The sequence below is a fragment of the Bombus impatiens genome, unplaced genomic scaffold (assembly GCF_000188095.3).
Source record: "Bombus impatiens unplaced genomic scaffold, BIMP_2.2 scf_0095, whole genome shotgun sequence".
NCBI classification, from domain to species: Eukaryota; Metazoa; Arthropoda; class Insecta; order Hymenoptera; family Apidae; genus Bombus; species Bombus impatiens.
Genome location: NT_176514.1, coordinates 616,845 through 637,472, shown reverse-complemented (window position 1 = coordinate 637,472; position 20,628 = coordinate 616,845). Strand labels below are relative to the sequence as shown.

The 20,628-nt window shown below is 36.6% G+C and overlaps 1 protein-coding gene and 1 pseudogene across 1 annotated transcript; both read right to left on the bottom strand.

The window, feature by feature from the left end:
- Window positions 1–3,015: 3,015 nt before the first annotated feature.
- LOC105682151 (cytochrome P450 9e2-like) lies at window positions 3,016–5,853 on the bottom strand. Its single transcript, XM_012394580.3, has one exon. The coding sequence runs from the start codon at window positions 5,572–5,574 to the stop codon at window positions 3,973–3,975; it is 1,602 nt and encodes a 533-aa protein (XP_012250003.1). The 5' UTR covers window positions 5,575–5,853; the 3' UTR covers window positions 3,016–3,972.
- A 1,267-nt stretch (window positions 5,854–7,120) lies between these two features.
- Window positions 7,121–9,387, bottom strand: LOC100740852 (annotated as a pseudogene).
- Between the last annotated feature and the right edge of the window lie 11,241 nt (window positions 9,388–20,628).

The following is a 20,628-nucleotide window of genomic DNA, read 5'->3' as shown; positions in this document are numbered from 1 at the left end:
GTTTCGGATAGTTAGGAAGGTAATGTTAATTTTTATTCCGCATGTGAGATTTAACAGAAGCACAAATTTATTGCGTAATTATACATCGTTTATCTGTAAATTATATGTATGAATATGAGTTATAATTTTTACCATAAACAATAGTCTTCAAAGCGATAAAAGTATATGTTATACATTAATAAAAGTGTCAACAGTATTTCACGTTTCGATAATTGGTCCAATTCATTATAATTGTAATGTATTTGCCATAGTTTTATCGTAGGATATATAACACTGCGAAGACGAAGAGGGAAGAAAGGTAGAAGAAGAGCAAGAAAACTAAGATTCGTTTTCCCTTTTAGCCATCGTTTCGCGCCTTTTTCCACTAACACGACAAGACAATACACTGCTTGAATCCACCCTTACGATCTTCAGTTCATTAATTCTGGCCAAAAGCCGGTCTTGATGGTGTTGGTTACATTGCTAACCTTCGGTCTTGGAGTTTTCCTTTTCATCCCTTCCGCGCACTCACCGTAGCTAAAGTGAATTGCATTAGAGGGGAGAGGGTAGTTTTATCGAGTCAACCTGCTAGATATTTCCTAAGGCACCTAAGGGTCGTTGGATCGGAAACGGGTCCTTTAACAACGACCAACCTTCCGAAGAAGTTGCACGATAATCTGCACTGGACCAAATTGCTTTCCCGCTTCGTCGAATATAACTTGTTGATCGTTTATGAAAATATTCGTTGCGTTGTTTCCTATCTCGGCCAACTCCGTTGCTATTGTTAACTATGTATCTAGTTGTTATTGCTAACTTCGTTTGGCTGTTGTTAATGTTGCTAGTCGAGTGTTGGTTTATATTGATTTCCGAAGAAATTTCATGGTAAATGTGCGTGGTTCTCATCGTGTGGTCATTCGTAAGGAACAGAGATTTTATTACGACATTGTTGTTACTGTAGTATTATACTGTTGAAGGTCATAATAAAATGATTGGAGGTAATATAGAGATTTATTATAACGTTATTTAAGGATATCGTACATTATTAACATTAGCCGTGCGAGAAAATAACTCTTAATAAAATATTTATCTTTCGTCAATATGCTCTTCGTCGAAGAGATTTCCATATCTGAGTTTCGTTTCGTATCTTTTCAATAGTCGTTATCGTTAGTTCAATTAAAGATTGCCACGTCGTTGCTTCGTTAATTATCTTCGAAGAAAAAATGTCACTGATAACTTTATCCGTTTAAAAGTTACAACTAGGTACAAGTATATAGTTTCATACAAAATACTTTTCGCAATTTAATCTAGAGATATTTAAGTTCCTTGTAAGCTACTCGCGTGTTTTCTAAAAATATTCGTATGGTGTCAAAGAGGACATATAAGTTGTTTGTTATTTTCTTCTTTATAGCGATACGATTTGATGCGGGCACAACCGCGTACTTATTATTGACAGGTCAATTAATTAATTGCGTATATTCACAATGAGTCCTCTTTTGAATTGTGGCGGCACTCAACAGCAAATACCACCACTCGACACTAACTACTGCCGGACGACGGCAGCGCAGTGGTTAGCGCCTTAAGTTACGAACGTTCGGGACCCGGGTTCCAAATCCCGGCAAACGGAGTCCGATTTTTTTGCTACGCATCAAAAATGGAAGAAAAACAGCAGTACCCCGTCAGCGACATATCTACAGTCAGCAGCTACAATTATCAGGGACAACACTTACACCTCAGAATATTTATAAATAGAATGATTGTTCCCAAATGAAATTCAAAGTAATTTCAATTGAAGATCCACAATCGCTTCAAATGGACATCGACGGTCGTTTAAAATTGAAATCCCCGGTTTGAAATTGTGACAAATTACAGTGTACGATCGTTCCAACGTTTAGTCTTGAACCTTGTAATCATTCCAAATTGAACGAGTGGAATAAGACAGAGAAAATCGAGCAGCAACCACAAACTTTCACATCTAGAAACTATAACATAATAGACCTAAGATTATCTTCGGAAGACAAAACGTTTAGAATGACCCAATCATTTAATAAATTTAATGAAATTCATTGCTTTTCTTCTGGTGTATTTCAAAAAGTTATAAAAAGAAATGATCATATGTATTTAATCGTCCCAGCTACCAATCGGAACCCTGTCTAAAGACAAAGTTCGCGATTCCCAGAAAATCGAATATCAAATCCATGAGAGTTCGCAGCATATTATCACAATTTCTTCAACCACGAGAATGAAGAAGTAGGTCGCAATTAGGTTGGTGCGATATCCGCGTGATATTGTGACGAGCAACCATCTCATGATGTAGCAGCTTATATATACGCGGGAACTCGCTCATTAAAGCAACATTCACAAGGTCGTATGGCGTCTTTGCCACTAGCCGATCACGTAGTAGAATATATTACACATACGACTGTTATATGTATCTCGACTCCATGTTACGTGCTGGACATGCAGAGACGATGCTGACGCATCCGGCCAGGATAATTGAGATGGACGCGTAACACGTATCCATTATATGACCAAGAACACGCGCCATGATTCGATCCTCCTTTTCATTTCTTCTCCGATTCGTTTCACTGAAATATGAACAGGTTAAATGGTGGCAGAAGAATTTTGTGGGGTACCCAAAAAATTCTCTATCTCTTTGGCTTTTTCCCCTTATTTACGATCACGCGGGAAGGTTGGAGAAAGGAGTAAAGAACCTCCAAAACTGAGATACATCGGTGCTTAACGGAAATTGACTCGTAAAAATAATACGATAAATAAAGAAAATCGATAAAAAGGATTGAAATGTACCTTAGGTATAAACACAAAGCTGATCGAAAACTTTAACATCTTTGAACGAAGATATCGTTTTGTTCGCATCGTTTAATGTTCAGGAAAGGCAATCGTATATTGAATCTTTTCTCTATCAGAAAGAACTTTGGAGCCCCAGACGGAGGATGCTATCGTTAATTATTTAGTTTACGGTACCTGAAACTTGAAATTTGTGAAACTAGGACGAAGTATGGTATGGACAGTATGGTATTATCTTAAAAACAATAATGTAATCTTATTATAATAAGAATCGATTATAGATTAGAATTATAAATTCCATTTCCCAATACAAACTTGTATTTATTTAGTTTGTTTCTCTATTTAAACCCAAACTATTCTTATTCCAAATATTAATTTTGTTTAATCATATTATATTATAACAGATACATTTATCTAAATAATAAAAAGTATATAAATGTTAGTATACAGAGAAAATCTCGTAAACACGTATGAAGGAAAAAAAAGCTATAAAACATTGATCGAGTTATTAGATCATTAGATCTGATGTATTAGATCATCCGTCAAGCATTTGGCAAACCAACTGGATAAGAGTACGCTTGTAGAATATTAGTAACGATTATTTTCTATAAATTCTACAAAATCATATTAATCATAAAGATCGTATCAATAGAAAATCATTTGACAAAATACTAAAATCGCTTAAAGTTATGAAAATTTAACGATGTTTTAACACAGTTAAATAAAACAAGATGTACTTCATCTCCGCAAAAGTCACTACGTTCTTCGTTGTTAAATAGAATCATTTTCAACTTGTTGATTTTGTATATAGATATCTAAGAGTGTTTCCCTGTTCGAACCAAAGAGAAATCGTTGACCCGAAACTTTATACAATTCGTATATTTTATGCGTTACAATGAAAATATTATATGAAAGATTTTTATTTCTCTATACACTTTGAATACCCCAAGTATATGTGTTTTTCACTTTCTTTCGCAAAACAAGCATCTCGATTCTTAATACTTCGAAATCAAGTGACGATGCGAATAACTAAATATAAACGTTTGAAGTGACGTGTTCAACTCGAAACCTTCGGTTCTGATTTCTGGTTTACCGTCGATCTTATCGTATTGAATATATCGAAAAAATATACGTAGATATTTTCAAACGAAAGTTCGGAAGATTGATATTACAAACATCGCATATAACTTAATTGTCTGGATGTCTATCAGGAATCTTCTCGATAAACATCGTTTTCCCTGGAACCGTAATTTTCTCGACCTCGCCTTTCTTTATGTTTCTCGGTTGAATGTTAAACCAAAATCCATTCTCTGACGTCATAGCAAATCCTTTCCTGTTCAATCTCAGCGGTATAGAAGTCTTGGCGCATGGTAAGAGGTTACACTTGGCAAAAATATAGAACAACAAAACTTTCGCCTCCAATATCGCGAATCTGTTACCAATACACATTCTAGGTCCCAATCCAAAGGTAAAGAGCGAACTGGAGTTGAGCATCTGTTGCGCATCGCTGTAGAATCTATCAGGATTGAATTTGTTTGGCTCTGGATAATTCTGTGGATCGCGCTGAATTCCATAAATCGGTATCCATATGCATTCATTTTCTTGAACGATGTAGGGTTTTTTTCCTGGCAAATGTGGCGGTAATTCGAACGGTTTTACGCAAAGTCTATCGATAGCCACGATGGTCGGGTACATCCTAAGACTCTCGAGAATGACAGCGTCCAAATACTTCATGTCGTTGATAGCCTCGTACGTGGCTTCGCCCTTACAATCCTCCAAAACCTGATCGATCTCGTCTTGCAATCTCTTCTGAACTTCCTCATTAATTCCAACCTCGTAAGCAGCGAAGCACATCAGAGTAGAGGTGCTTTCGAATCCACCGAAGAAGAAGACGAACGCCTGGGCAGTCATGTCTTCGATGGTCAAGTCCTTTCCTGGGCCTAATTTCCCTCTCGTTTCCATCATCAGCTGAAGCATATCCGGACGAACGATACCTTTCTCGTCTCTGGTCTTCATCGTAATAGCCACCAAGTCTTGGAAAAAATCCGCGACCTGCTTCCTAATTATCCTGATATTTAACGCTCGAGCTACCCAGGGCAAGCTTCTTACAATGAAAAACTTGATGGATTGCGATCTCCCAAAATGAGTAGCCTCTCTACCGTACACGTAAAAATTGTTCTTCGGGTCCTTTATCGAGTTTACGTTAATGCCAAAGGCACAAGTGGCGATTACATCGTTGGTATATTTGGTGAACGAATCTTTTAACTCCAAAGTAGTCTGGTCGGCAGGCAAAGAAGCGAAGTAATCGCCGTATTCTTTAGCGCATTCGCGCATCAGTACGAACATCGCCTTCATCTTGCTCGACGTGAAGGCTGGACTCAACGTGTTTCGTACTTCCTTCCATCTATCGCCACGAAGGGCAAATAAATTCTTACCAAACAGGGGATCTCTATCTACGCTATCAAAGGATCTGTGATCTGGAAAATGATCGAAGTTCTTCACGGTGATCGACTTGAGCAGTTCGAGATCTCGAATCATAACTATGGGTGAGGAGAAGTCGAAAAAACCGATGTACTTCGAATCGGGAAACGCCTGGTATATTTTTTCAACCGTCTCGGCGAACGAGATTCGTTGAAGTACGGCCTCCCAAATGCTTCCCAATATCGGGACGTAACTGTAGTAAGGAATCCCGCGTTTCTCAAAGAAATCATAGGTCCGAGTGAATCTGTAATAAGCTACCGCGATTACGGCGACCACTGCCGCGATTATTGGCCACCAGTTTATTTCCATCGTTATTATTCAACGCTTCTACTGGGTATTCACTGGTATAACACCACACAACCACCTACCAGAAAACTAGATCATTGCTTTTCTTTAAAGAGATTCGACTTTCGATCGGTAATCACGAGAAAAGTTTATGTTCGATTCGATGTTAAAAAAAAGCTTAGAAGCTGTCAACGTATATGGATACTCTCATGTGAGAGAGTGGCCGGAGACGCGATTGAATGATGCTCATGCTAGAGCGCTGCGTGCGTACTGACTGGCTATGACGGGTTGATGTAACTGTTTATAGCCATTGGGCTATTTATGCTAGAGCGTGCAAACATTTGTATTATGTATGTGAGATAATAAGTCTTATCGAATTTCTGTGTATTTCTCGACTGTGTATTCTCTGGATATCTCTGATTTCTAACTACCGTTTAGCGTTCATATTGTAGAAATTATTGGTGATTTAGTCGTCAACTATGCTTTATTGTTTTAGTTTTTATCTGTCTAATAGGTAAATATATCTTATCAAATATAGATGTCCTTCGTGCATTTGTATGTTTATACATTGTTTCGCGTTATTATCGCTTTTTTACTTATTAGACTGCATAAAAATGAGTCATAATCGTCTTTATTTTTATGCCACTATTCCTTTGAAAATTGCTCGACTAGAAAAATTTTCTTATTCACAATTATGCGATGCTATTAGACAATAATGTAAATTAAGAAGATCGAAGAAAAAATGGATGTTATTTTCGGATAATATTTGAATTTTCTATGCTGTATTTGAAACTTTCCTAGATTTTCTTTCCCAAAGAATTATGATTTAACGTAATATAAAATCGCATAAATTTTGTGAATATGAAATAACGTAGTTAATGCAGGGATTCAGTGAGAATAATTAAACGACGAAAGTATGAAACTTGACGCTATAATATAGAAACCGAAACAATGTCCAAAAGTATATTTAATATATTTTTTTGCCAAAATTTCGTACGTATTATACTGTACAAAAATGAAAGCAAGTAAGGGTACTCTCCGATATACGGCGAAATACGATAAACGTAAAACTTCAAAGTATAAAGAAATCTGCACAATTGTCTTTTCTTTTTTGTCTAATATAATATCCTAATATAAATTCGAATCATTTCATATTTGGCGAAATTAATATCTTGCCAAATCAAACACGTATTTCTTTGTACAAGTTTCCTAAATGTTATTGAAAAATTGAAATTTTTTTTATATTTTCGAAAAGCGAGATATTCGGTTCGGAATATGCGCGGAAAATTTCATACGGAAATTTGAAATATTAACGAAGTTAAAGATGTACAAAGTCACGTGAGTGCAATTTTAGAAGCCTGTATCCTAAAACTATATTTATGATATTGGTTGTTGTGAAAACTAATTATCCAATTAACTGCAAGTTTTACATACACACATAAAAGTATGTACATTCTTCTATGGGCCCGTAAGGATGGATCGTAAAATCCATTATGTTAAAATTTTTCGCGACAACAACAAAAATTGTATTGTTTCACTTTATCGGTCTTTTAATTATGTATGTGATATGTTGCAATTTTATACGATATACATACCTTTGAGATCGTTTAGGCTTACACGAACATTTCTACCACTTAAGTATAGATATACATATATTAGGTATATATAAGTATACTGCTATCGAACCAATTAACCATTTTCACTGCTAATAAGTTTTATATATTGTTAGATTTTTCACCGGGGCTGTAAATACTTTCAAGATTTCTGTATTCAAGCTTTTGTAAATTACGTCAATCTTATTGATTGTCTAAACCTACACGTTATTCACTTTATGTATACTAATGGATTTTACTCGTGTATACAGATAAATATTTAGTAATATTGTTGCTTGTCTGATAAAATTTCGTAATAAAATATACGCTTCAAATTCACATCAAAGAGACCACTCGAACTCAAAAAGATACGCGAAGCAAATCAATTCTAAAGGTACAATACAATTAGTCTTCTTATTCAGAACAACATTTCTCTTCGAGTATTCACAAGCAAGCTTTCCTTCTTCTCTGGCAATTAAACTCGTTTAAAATTTCTCCTAGCAAATTTCTCTTTATTAATTCGTGCTGCTAACTTGAGATCTAAATATTACGTATTATTTGTATACCTTTACTCTGATATATTTGTTCATTTTATCATTCCACTGATCGATTCATACTGATTCTTCTTAATTCAAAATAATTCACTAATCTCATATAACTTCTTCATTCACAATCTTCCTTCAGCCAGTTCATACTGCCAGATTTTATCAATTTTACCACCTTATAAGATTTTAATAAAATTCAATTCGACGGATTAATTAAACGTTTCTTCAATTAATTAAATGTTTATCGGAACTATCCGTAACCAAAATCCATTTTTCGTCGTAAGAAACACTCCTCTCGTCTTCAATTTCATAGGCATCGTCGTCTCGGAACAAACTTCGAGCCAGCAACGGGCAAAAATATGGAACAATGCGACTTTAGCCTTCATTAACGCGAACGTCTTGGCGATACAATTTCTCGGATCCATGCCAAATGGTAAATACGCTCCGCTGTTAACGAGATTACTCTTCTTATCCAAAAATCGATCTGTATCGAAGGTATTCGGTTTCTCAAAATATTTTGAATCGCGTTGGATCGCGTAGATCGGCAACCACAGATGAGAACCTTCGTTCATTACGGTTTCACTTCTGGCAGAACTGGAGGTAGTTCGAATGATTTCGAGCATTCTCCATCGGTGATAGGTATAATTGGACACATTCTCAGTGTCTCGATGATCACAACGTCGAGATACCCTAAACGACTGTTGAATATTTCGAAAGTGAACTCCCTGCTGGAATCGGCCAAAACGCAATCGATTTCAGCATGCAGTCTTTCCTGAACCTCGGGATTCACAGCCACTTCATGAGCAACAAAGCATAATAGTCCGAATGTAGTCTCGAAGTCTCCAAAAAAGAAGATAAATGCTTGGGCAGTGATATCATCAACGGTGAGATCCTTTCCCGAGTCTAATTTACCTTTGGTCTTCATCATCAGCTAAATAAAATCTGGTCTGACTATACCTTTCTCTTCTCTGACTTTGATACTGTCAGGTACCACTTGTTTGAAGAAATCCGTCACTTTTCTGCTTAATAACGTTATACAAAATCTTCTGGCTAATCCTGGGAATATTTTTATCACGATAAGTTTGAGAATCGTTACGCTGTGAATATCTAAAGTCTCTCTGCCTAAAGTATAAAATTTATTTTTTCGATCGGCCAATGAATCGATCACGATACCAAAAGCACACGTCGCGAACACGTCGTTGGCATACCTGGTGAAGATGTCCTTCATCTCTACCATGTTCTCATTCGCCGGAAGGGTTGACAAATATTTTACCATGTTTACAGCGGTCTCGGACATCAATTGGAACATGGATCTCATCTTACTGGAGCTGAAGGTTGGAGTGAATACGACCTGACGTTTCTCCACCTATCGTCACGGAGTAGCAGCAGATTACTGCTGAAGAAGCTGTCTATTTGTTCTTGTTTGTTGTTGAAAATAGTCGAAATTTTTTATGGTAATGGATTTGATCAACTCTTCGTCGGGAATCATCAAGACCGGTGTCATTCTGTTATTTCGCGTCTGGTATCAGGTTATAAATTTCCTGAACCACGTTTGCGAATGACTTTCGCGTTAATATCTACTCCCATGTGCTACCTAGTAGAGCTCTTGTGTGGTAGATCATATGCCTCGAAAGGGTTTCGTGGCCTCAAAAGATAGTATATTCCCAGAATCACGAGAAGAATCGACAGTATTACGAAGAAATTGAGTCAATTTTTCAAGTACAACGGCATTCAAACGTATGGAAATCTGTAAGTTTAAAAGTGCTTTTAAGTTACGTAAATGATAGAGGATATATGATTCATCGATCAAACGATCGATTGAGTGATTACGAATCTAACGATTCGGTTCGATCATCAGTCGATTACAACAAATATTTAATATAATTGTCGTGTTATTATTTGATAATCATATCGTTCTTAAAATATTGGTAGTAAAGGTGAAAATAAATATTATTGGAATAGTTAAATAGCTTAAACAGCTTTAAATGCTTACGAAACACAGTTTGATCCGGTTGGATACATTTCCGAACATCCGTCGTGTCGCTTGCAACAGCGCATACATACATACATATATAACATCTGATCTCAAAATTTACTTTTATTTACATATACTGATAAATTAGAGCGCGTTGATGATAATCGTTCAAATTTTTATGACGAAAACAATTTTTCAGGCATGTCCTTTAATTTATTTAGACTAGATGGTAATATCTTTAACGATGATTCTGTGAGTCTGATGATCCAGTGATAGTGAATGGTCAGGAAAGGATAACATCCCGATTTTTTGTAACTGTATGGGATTGTCAGGAAATAAGTAAATATAAAATAAAGTAATATCATATGATAAAGACTTAATAATAATGATGGTTCAATGCGAATTTCTCAGAAAGCATGTCATAATTATATATAGTCAAAGTGTTAAAGAACGATGAAAAAGAAACGAAACTATAACTATTATTCAATATCTTCAATTCTTTCTTTTCTTCTTTTTGTTTCATTGATTATTATGACTATTATGGTTTCTCATGTTACGAACATTTTAATTTTTAATTCTACATCAAAAAATGAAACAAACGTAGGGACGTAAAATTAAATATTACTCGAGAGTAAGATTACCCGCTTAATCTGGACGAAAATCAGATCAAAATAAAGGCTCGTTGTCGTTCCATCGCACTGTCAATAAAAATATTTCTATCGGAATTTAAATAATTTAAAGAATTTAAATAAAAATATTTTTATCGCGTGAGATTTTATTATTTTAATTCGAGTAGATATCCAAAACGAGGACATGTCATTCGACCTCGATGAAAATCACACGATCTCTAGAATGAATAATTTCTAAACCGCTACTTTGCGATGGCATATAATTAGGCACTCTTTGTGGATTTTCTTATATAAGTGGCGTATATAGTTACTTCTACAACTATCCAGAGCGAGGGAACAGAGGAAACGAAAGGAATAGTATAGTAATTATTCTCTACCTACGTTGATGATTAATACACTGTTAGTTGATTCTCAAAGCAACGCTTATTGCAATTCGAAAGATGTTCATGTTAAATAACCACGTACAAGTTTGATTTTCCTAGTGGTCCATTTTACTCGAAAGTTAAACTCGAAAAACCCGTTTCCGTAATATTACGCAACTGGATATGTATTACGCGTTTAATCTCGCATTATAAATATTAAAACAAAAGTTTTATTGGGAAATAATTTTTTATTTATTTAACAGATTTATTTGAAATTCGCATTGGTTAAGTTATTCGCTTACGAATATTTTATTCGATTTGCATAATGCTAGACTCTTTTATTCTGATAAAATTTAAAAGACTCCCCGAACAGACATTTCTCGCGATTTCTGACACGAACTTCCTTTCATCCATTGGTGATATCAGTCATCATCGTCCACACGTCGCAGTCTCATGCAAATAATTCAGTTAGATGTACCATATTTCCATTTAACCTGGTTCCGTTCGGTTTAAATAAATGCCAGTGAAAATCTAAATTTATATGCGAGCTTGCCATGGAAATTAATGTAAATTCTATTATACGCGAAATAAGTTGGAAATTGTACCCGTGGTTGAACCTTAATTCCTTAATCTCTCCTGTTTTCTAATATCGCAAGAATTTTATCTTACTACTGTTCCGAAAATACATTCTTTTTATCCATCAGATCGTATCACGATGTAGGTATGATTTCGGGTTATCGATATTTCAAAATTCTCCCAAGAAATCGGTCGAAATCCACAATTACGGGATAAAATAAGCACTAAATGGACATCTTTTCAATTGCTAGAATATTGATCAAAAAATTAATTAATCGAACGTACAATTAATTTAATAGCACGCGGAGCTTTCGTTTTGCGAAAACAAAACATTTCCGTCTGGCAGGTCGAAAACTTTTGCGTTATACTGTATGCATCCATTTTGAATCCACGGCAGCGTATTCTAAACGCGAGGCATAATCTCTACCGGCTTGATTTTGGCACGTATTCGAAGATGAACACCTACTGATTTCCAACAGCGCAAACGAACCGTCTGAATATGGGAGAATATTGCGTGTAGTCCGATTACGAAGTTGCCTTAACAATATGGACGAGATATGCGTGTGGTAATAACCGAACCAGACGCTTTTGATCTGTTTCGACATTTCCTCGAACCGCCCCACCGGATCCTGACTACCAGACTAAATCGCATCCCTCGTTTCGCAATCGTTTGTTTTCCAAAGCTTCATCCGGGCACCCACCTGTGGACAATTAAAATGTTCCACTCATAAAAGAAAAGATTAGTGTCTCGGGTAGAATTTCAGCAAATACCGGTGCTTTTGTAGGAAATACGCGCACTGTTTCTAGATACGAAGGCTGTCTTAATAAAATATTAAAGTGTAAATTCCTCGTACAACTCTTTCAGTTTCGCGCATCGATTTTAACCTCTCTTAAAACGATAAAAAGGAAACGAAACAGAGAGATATAAAACGTTTTTTTCCAAGAACTCAAACGTGCATCCACTTTTGCACAAGAAAACGAGCTTTCAGAGCGAAAGTTTGAGACAGGCTTACACAGGCTTTCTGATAAAGGCGAAAACGAGACCAACAGAGATAGAGAGAAAGAAAGAAAGTGGGTGCGTGGGTAAGTGAGTGAGTGAATGAGAGGGCTGGGAGAGGGAGGGGGTAGAGAGAGAAGAGAGAAGGAAAACGAGAAAGGGCTAGAGGAACAAAATTCATTTGGCCAAATTAAACAGAGTTTAGCAATTTGCGCTTAATCCATTTGTCGGGGATCCGGCGTCCGTCAGTCCGTCCGTTTGCTTCATATCTCTCTCTCTTTCTCTCTCTCTCTCCCTCTCCCTCTCTCTCTCTCTTCAACTCTCCTCTTAACACGACCACCATTATGCACCCTTTCCTTGCCCTTCCAACGTTTCACCTTAGTCCTGTCGATACTAATCCTCTCTTCCCCTCTCTTTCTCTGACTTTCCCTTTCTCGGTTCTAGACCTAGAGAGTAGAGAACTCTGGTCTCGTTCTCTTTGCTTCGCATGATTCGCCGGGTGCCACTTTGAAACCGGGTGTCTCGCAAATTTCCGGCGTGCACAAGGGCCCCGTTAATAAATTGCAGGCCAGCCGTATACGATAGTTGCCACGGAGCGACAAGGACAACGTGTAAACGGAAATTTCGTTTGCAGGAAGTGTAAAAGATGAGAATCGGCACTGTGGCGTACGCTGGACATCGTCGCTCTCGATGGAACAACTCTCGCTACGTGTCCTTCCGAAAAAGGTAAAGATTACACTGTTTTCTCAAGCATATAAAACGAATCGGTCTTTAGCAGGTATTTTGTAATGATTGGAACGACCTCGGGCGTGTTCCGTTTTTCTTTATCAAACAGCAGTTTCGGGACTCGAAATTACTTTTCCTCGAAATCGACTCGCACGAGTTCGAACATTTTTCCGATATTTTAGATTCTCTTTTTCATCTATTCCCATATCTACCTCACTTTAAGAATATTAAACAATTTACGATGAACCTTAGATTATCATTTGATATTAGACGAGATTTCTTTTAAATATACCGTTCTAGGATGGATAATTTTGGCTAGGAGGATTTCGTTAAAAGTTTAGTATTCTTTCGAAACAAAACGTTTCGATTATACGACATATTTTACAATGATATTCGAGTAAAATATTAAACTTTACACAAAAAAATATACGAAACTTTCACAGTTTTCGTGAGACGTTTAAAATCATTTAAGAAAGTCGAACTTGCCTCGTGCTGTGCTTGTGAGATGTTAGAAATCCTTTTACATATCTATTTTGAAAATTTCGAACTTTGTAAGACGAAACGAGGCAGCAAATAAAATTTATAGGAATAGAAGATTAAACAGAGACTAAACTGATTCGTGGGCTGACCTATGGATCGCGTCAGCCTAATTCCTCGAGTACCTCGAACGCAATAAATCTACAAGCAGGACGTAAAGATATATCGTCTCGACTTCCACGCCAAAGTGCGCCGTTTCCTGCCCATCTAAAAGGCAGTCTTTCAACTTCCTGAAGAATCAGATACCTCCCAGTTATTTGTCTTTTAGTTCCGAAAAAAATATCTGGTAAAGCGGATTCTCTAAAATATGTTTAAGACTGCACACGTGTTCAATAACGTTCAGTTTTCAATCATATTATCACAGTAATTAACGAACCTCGTCTTTCCTATTCTTTTTATTAACCATTTAAAAAATTGGGAAATTCATCCCAGTATTCGGTCGAATTATAGTAGAAAGAAAAGTACCTTTTATAATGCACTTTGTTTCAGGTCGATATTTCAATTAGCTTCGGAGACAGAGGACTTGAAAGCGGAACGTGTACAGCACGAATAGATGAAAAGTATCGTGACCCAAATCTTTTTCTGGGAATACGTACGCGGAATAGTAAACAGTAAAAAGACATATGACTTACTATCTGCCATTGCCCACCGTACATGTGTGGACTTTGGGATAGGTCACATAGAGTGAAGGTGCGACTGAAAGTCCTGTCAACATGAAATAAAAAGCAAGTCAAAGAGGAATTTGTACTGACATCTTATTATATCAATTTTATAAAAGAAAGCATTTTTCGTACCAACTTGGAATATAAGAAGTTTAAAGTTTCCACGATTTTAATACATCTCATCTAATGCGTTTAATGATCGCGCTGGTACATATCCGTTTTTTGAACGTGCGGTAACTATACGGTGTCAAAATTGCGATTCAGAGTAATATGTAATTAGATTAGACGTAGCATCGTACGTATATCACCTCCGGCGACGTAGCTTTTTATTGAAGAAATAATTGTAGGATAATACAATTCTTAAAAATCATGATATATCAAACCATGTTTGTATTTCATTGGCGCACTACTAAACAGGAACGAGAGGGGGGAGGGAGAGAGAAAGAGAGAGAGAGAGAGACAACTCAAAGAACTCCATAGCTCGTTCCATAGAACACATTTTATCCTTCTACATTTGTACCCTACGCGAATCGAGTCTTTTAGCTACTGGTTTACATCGCACGAACCGGCTCCTATCTTATTATCATGGAATTGTTTTCAGCCCTCTTTCTCTGTTAGCCCCTCTGTTCCTCCTGCCTACCCTATTTCTCCGTCTCTCTCTTTGTCCCTTGTCATTGTATCCCTATCCCAAGACCATACTGTGTCCTTCTCTCCTCCATTTAGAAAGATACTGGAAGCAAGCACAACGGCGGAGCCAACTTAAGTGTATTGGCAGTTGCGTCCACCTTTTATTTTCATCCAATCGGGCGAGGACCTTTAAGGATCACTCCGTTGGAAACCAGCAGTACAGTGCTCTTCGAACCGAATGTTTCTGGTTTCGGAGACTCGAGAAACTCGGCTCGACTCTTAAATGCATAGATCTTGCCCGTTTTAAAACAGCACTGAAAAAACATCGAAAACCCGTTCTTGCACCAAACCCTACTTCCTGCTACGTCGCTCATCGAATATGTATATTGCTTCTTGACGAGTTTTTAAGGAAGCGCTACAAAAGTTTCAATTCAACCTAGATACGCTTTCGTGACGATTATTCATCGAGTGATTATTCGTTTCGAAGATTTTCTAATGCCTTTTTAATGGTCTGTCATGTAAAGCGCTATATAAAGACGCACTTACTTTATTCTCAGCTATTTAACAAAATAGTGTACAACGTAAAATGAAAAATTTGTAGCCGAACTATCGTTCCGAATGGTAGAAAGATTCCGACCTTCGATCTAGGAAATATGGTTCATGACGAAGTTCGAATCTGAATTTCTCCGCCTTGCCATCGTTTCCCCTCTCGTCATTGCCTATATCCGGTTGAGATTGGAAAAGACGAAGGTAACTTTCGTCATAAAGATAGAATTTTTAACGATGTTAAATCGAAAAAGTTACCTCCTTGATTTTTATTATCTTCTGATTAATCGTAGAAAGTAGATTGCAAAATTGATCTTGGATATGGTCAATGTTAGAAAATTGATAGAGTACATATATTCCATGTTATTTTCCCTCTATTTCCCAGATTTGCTTATTTTATTCGCAGAGTCTGCAAAATAACGCGCTAACTAAAACAAAACAACACGTTCTTTTCGCGATTGTTTTTGTGCAATCCAAAGCAGAAGAATGCACCAGTTGCTTCTATTACGAATGAACCGTTTATATCAAACGCTATGAAGCTGTCCTACATCCCGGGAAATTCATTTCATTATTCTCATTTGTTCGAACCAAGTGAATCATCCTTTCCCCCGATGGCATTACGGTTTTGGAGCGAGCCAGAGTGTATCGAGGGTCATCGAATAAATGCTTCACTTTGTTATTGCTGCCGATGCTCTCGTTTTCACGGTGGAAAATTAGTCGGGCACGCGACACACACGCCTGCGTTTCTAACCAAGGCGCGTTTCGATTAATTTTTCCAGCATTACAACCGCGACCTCTTCGCATCGTCTGTAAACCAATACCACGGTCCTCGAACGCGCGCAGGAACAACCGACACTCAACACACACATACACATGACCTATTATCTTCGCCGATTTCCACGGAATTCATGGAGGTTGTATGACGTTCTATTATCAGTTTGCGTCACCGGGAAATTGCGTCCCCGTCAGCACGTCCTGTAATCGTGCGCGTTCGCCTGTAACGCGAAGCGTTCCGTGCGTTTTGTAATCGCAGAACGATCGTGACGGTGAAACCGATCGGTTGGAAAAACTCGATTGCTACTTTCGCTCGTAGAATCTATGACAAATAGACCAACGAGTTGCCGGGGATTGAAAATGCACTGCTGTGCCCTCTCTATTCCGAAAATTTACGACGATACTCTGTTTAGTGGAAATTTTACTCGATTAAATTGTTTCTTCGCGCGACTCAAATGCGAGTTATGTTGCGTCGCGCTTGAGTTGCTTTAAAAACCAAATGTATCGTTCAGAAAACCAAATTGTAAACTTCTACTGATAATATTGATTCGATCGTGCAGCGAGATGAAACGATAAAAAGGAACGCGCGCGAAAAAATTTCAAACTCGTAAAAACGGTATATCGCGAATGTCGTTCGGCAATAAATATTCACCTCTGTACCTATAATATCCGTGACACGTATTTCACTGTTTTTCCACGTCCATTCGGCCACTGGGGATGCTCTAACGGAACGGAGAGAACACGCGATTCGTAGCGTGTCCACGTCCACGCGACTGCAGAAATATTCATATACTCGTGCACCAGGAGCAAAACCTTTCACAGAAGCCTTATTCCAGTACAACAATGTTCCATTAGTTTTATACGTTGTCTGCATGAGTTTATAGGCGCTCGGTGAAAAAGGAACATCGAGGACGAACCTGTCTCGAGGACTATCGCCCTTTCGATCGAATCTCACCGTGTCTACTTTTGATTATTATCCTGTTGCATTTTGTGAACTTCTCGATACAAACGACTAACGCTATAATACATTGGATCTAATTTCCTGAAGATCTTTTCTTACAGAACAATTATGGCTTTCAAGAATCCGATTCAAACTCACAGTTCTTTTCCAATGTAAGAAAGAGAGTAAACGATCTGTATCTTATTGATTAAAATCTACAGATTACAGTAGATACTTTACCAGCAAAATACAAAAAAGAAACGAAAAATTTATAAGTTTCAATTTAATTGTTTTTATCAAACAGTGCTTTACACTCGAGAATTCTTATTCTTAGGAATTTTCAATGAATAATAAAAATAGAAAATAAGTAATTTCTTCTACATTATATGTACAAATTATTATAATTAAAGAAATAATGCGTAATAACGTATATGTAATTAATAAAAATCGTTTACGGATCGTTGAAAAGTTGCCATAATTCAGAAGAATAAGAAGAAGTGAAAGGAGAAGAAGAAAAAAAGAAGAAAGAAGAGTTCGTCTAGCAAGGATTACTTCAGGCCAGGTTGGCGACGCGTATTCTTGGGGAATTAACACACATTTGCGCTGTTATTGCTTGAGAATACACGTAGTTTGCCTGGTCGTTCACTCCTAAACGTCGCAACGATATCACGAGCTTGTATTATACATAAATGTTTATACGATGTTTATACAGATTTCATACGAGCACCGCGATCGTCCCATCCGCGGGTAACCGCAGAAAAATCATATACGCATTAAGTATTCTTGAGATGCTACTAACTGTAGTCGAACGCTACCTTGCATGAACCACACACATTTTCCACACAAATTACTGACCATTGCAGCTCACAATATTCACATACATACACATAAAATAAAAGATAAAGAAACCAAAAGCAAAAAAATGTTTAATCTTATACTCGAAGAATTAATTAAGGTAATGTGCAATAATACAAATTAATGTACAGCCAAATGATAAATTATGTTTGTCGCGTTAAATAGCTATTTTAATGTTTTCGCTTCCGTTGCCAAAATGATGCTATCCTTGCAAAGTAGTTTTAACCATTTTTAAACACATCTGGGGAGCAGCCTATTCGTTTTCTCAATAGGCATATCCAATCATGCTTTTAAAAGGAACACCTCAGATATCGTAATTGTCCCTGACTAATTTCGAGATCATTATACAAAGAAAACGAAAGCGTTGGCGAAGAATATCTCTCCACTATTACATTTTTACGTAACATGTTTTAGCGATTTTAAAAGCTTGATAAGAGGATAAAATAGTTCTGGAAGGATTTCTGTCCTTGAAATGATTCTTCATTTCAACAGGAAAAGAGAAACGATAGGAAAATTGTATAAACATAAAGTTGTAGTTAATTGTAGATTTAGAATAGGTTTAAGTTATTTTGCTGCAGATGTTTTTGGGCCTTTTCATTTTTAGTTCCTTGAACTTTTTCATTTCCTTCATTTTTGTTTTCTCTATTATCTCTTTAATCATTTTTATTTAATTCCGACGCAAGTGATTTGGGTGTGTAGCGCGTGTGGTGTGTACAGTGCGTGTTATTCGTTTACAGTGCGTGTACTTCGTTTGCAAGAAAACGGAGGCTATATTGAACATTTACTGTAATACAAAACGATTGCTATTTTTGGTACGACTTTTCTGTGAACGATCTGAACATTCGCGATGCATGTGTGAAATTTGTATAAATATTCTTTATATGTAGTATTACTTATTGATTATTTATGAAGGCAAAAGATTAGAGGAAATATTAATTATCTCTACTCGAAAATTCCATGAGGCCGTTTTCGATATGCTATTGTGGATTTTAATTAGTAGGCAGTAATGTTGAATCTTCTATTTTTCTTACAAAACGTTATGCAAAATGGTTTACGTCTTCAAATATCATAAACTTCTTCTCTATGGTTTGTCCGAGGTAAACTGCTGTCCATATATCGTTCGATTGAGGATCCCCGTGCACTTTGCTACTTAGGCTGACTTACTTTCGTTCATGTAAGAAGGTTTACTCGCGTACAAGGCGCAATATGTTTGTCGACTTGTAATTATCAATAATTAAAAAACAAAGTCGAAAATTTTTTTATTTTTGATTTTTATCTTATTTCGGCTTCAAGAATCGCCCCTTAAATTTCCTAACACTGTAGTCGAACATTCGATATTTTTTAACACGATGACATTTAAATGGAACTCTGAACGGAAATTGATTAAGCAGCTTAATTATGCGTACAATCGAGATTTATCCGAGATACTACATCGTACGATTTATATCTCGAACAATGTTCAATGCCTCGACAGTTCTTATCGATCGATCCTACTCACGCAGCATTATTGTATCTTGTTGTCGTGAACAGAAAGAAGAGTTTTTTCGTAAAAAAATCTTTTTTGTTGTGCAAAAGGCAAGCGGATGGAAGAAAATAAAAAGCGAGTTACCTTCTTGATATTTCTCCCTTTACGTTCCCTTTGTCCCCTTAAAAACCCCTCCTCCTGATATATCTTTCGAATGACTACAACTAATAATGCACGGCAATAATGGCTATGCCAGTAATACATCCCCCCATTATTGCGATGCTAGTGTGAAAAATGAACGATAGAATCAAATTATTTTATTTTCTTCCTATCGTCTTCGTGTCTTCCTATCGATGCGAAAGATTGAACCAATTGAAATTGTACAGAAAATGAGACATAGTACATGCATTTCTTATTTTGGCACTGACTCTAATTTAGTATCGATATGAACGAACAAATCCAATTCTGCGTTACATATATTGAAATTATAAATAGATTATATTTTTCGTGTTCCTTCGAATCTAGATTTCTTGAACGAAGATTAATTTTCATAAATACGGACGTTCTAATTGGAATTAATCGTCTCGAAATCAGCGAAAATTTCAATAGTCACTATTTAGCTTATAAATTATATTTGACGTCGCGAGAGCTAATTAAATAGGACAAGTGTTTTAACGATACTCGAGTGGAGAGTCGAGCAACAGATTTCCTATATTTAGCGATATAACAAAACAATTGTCGAGATAATTACGTCTTCTGTACCGTACATAATCATCGCAAGTTTTTAAATCCTCTTGTATATTAATTTTCACTCAAGTATTACTCACATGCGACACGCGCTTTATTCATCTACTTGTCCTCGTTTAAAGTTTACTCGATCAACCGACTTGCTCAATGCTCGTGATACGTACTCTGCGATTGTTGTTAAACAAATTAGCCATTAGGTTAATACAAACTTTCTTGTCCTTAGTCATGCGAACTCGTTTGATTTTCTTTCTGATTTCGATTCATATATGTAAAAGATCATATCGATTCTATTTTTCTATTCTCTTATGGTAATGGTAAGGTATAACGTTCTGCGTAATGGATGCCCTCAAACTTTCGAGTCCATTTCTTGTGAAATTTCAAAACATAACGCATAATTATATCAAAATAATTGGAAACGGTTTAAACACAATTACTAAATCCAAATAACTTTAAATACCAATCGTAAAATACCAAAAGTGCGAAATGTTCAACGTTTGAAACGTAATATCATAGGACGCTTATG

Coding starts and splice junctions, on each gene's coding strand:
- LOC105682151 (XM_012394580.3), bottom strand. CDS start 5,574: ATGGAAATAAACTGGTGGCCAATAATCGCGGCAGTGGTCGCCGTAATC.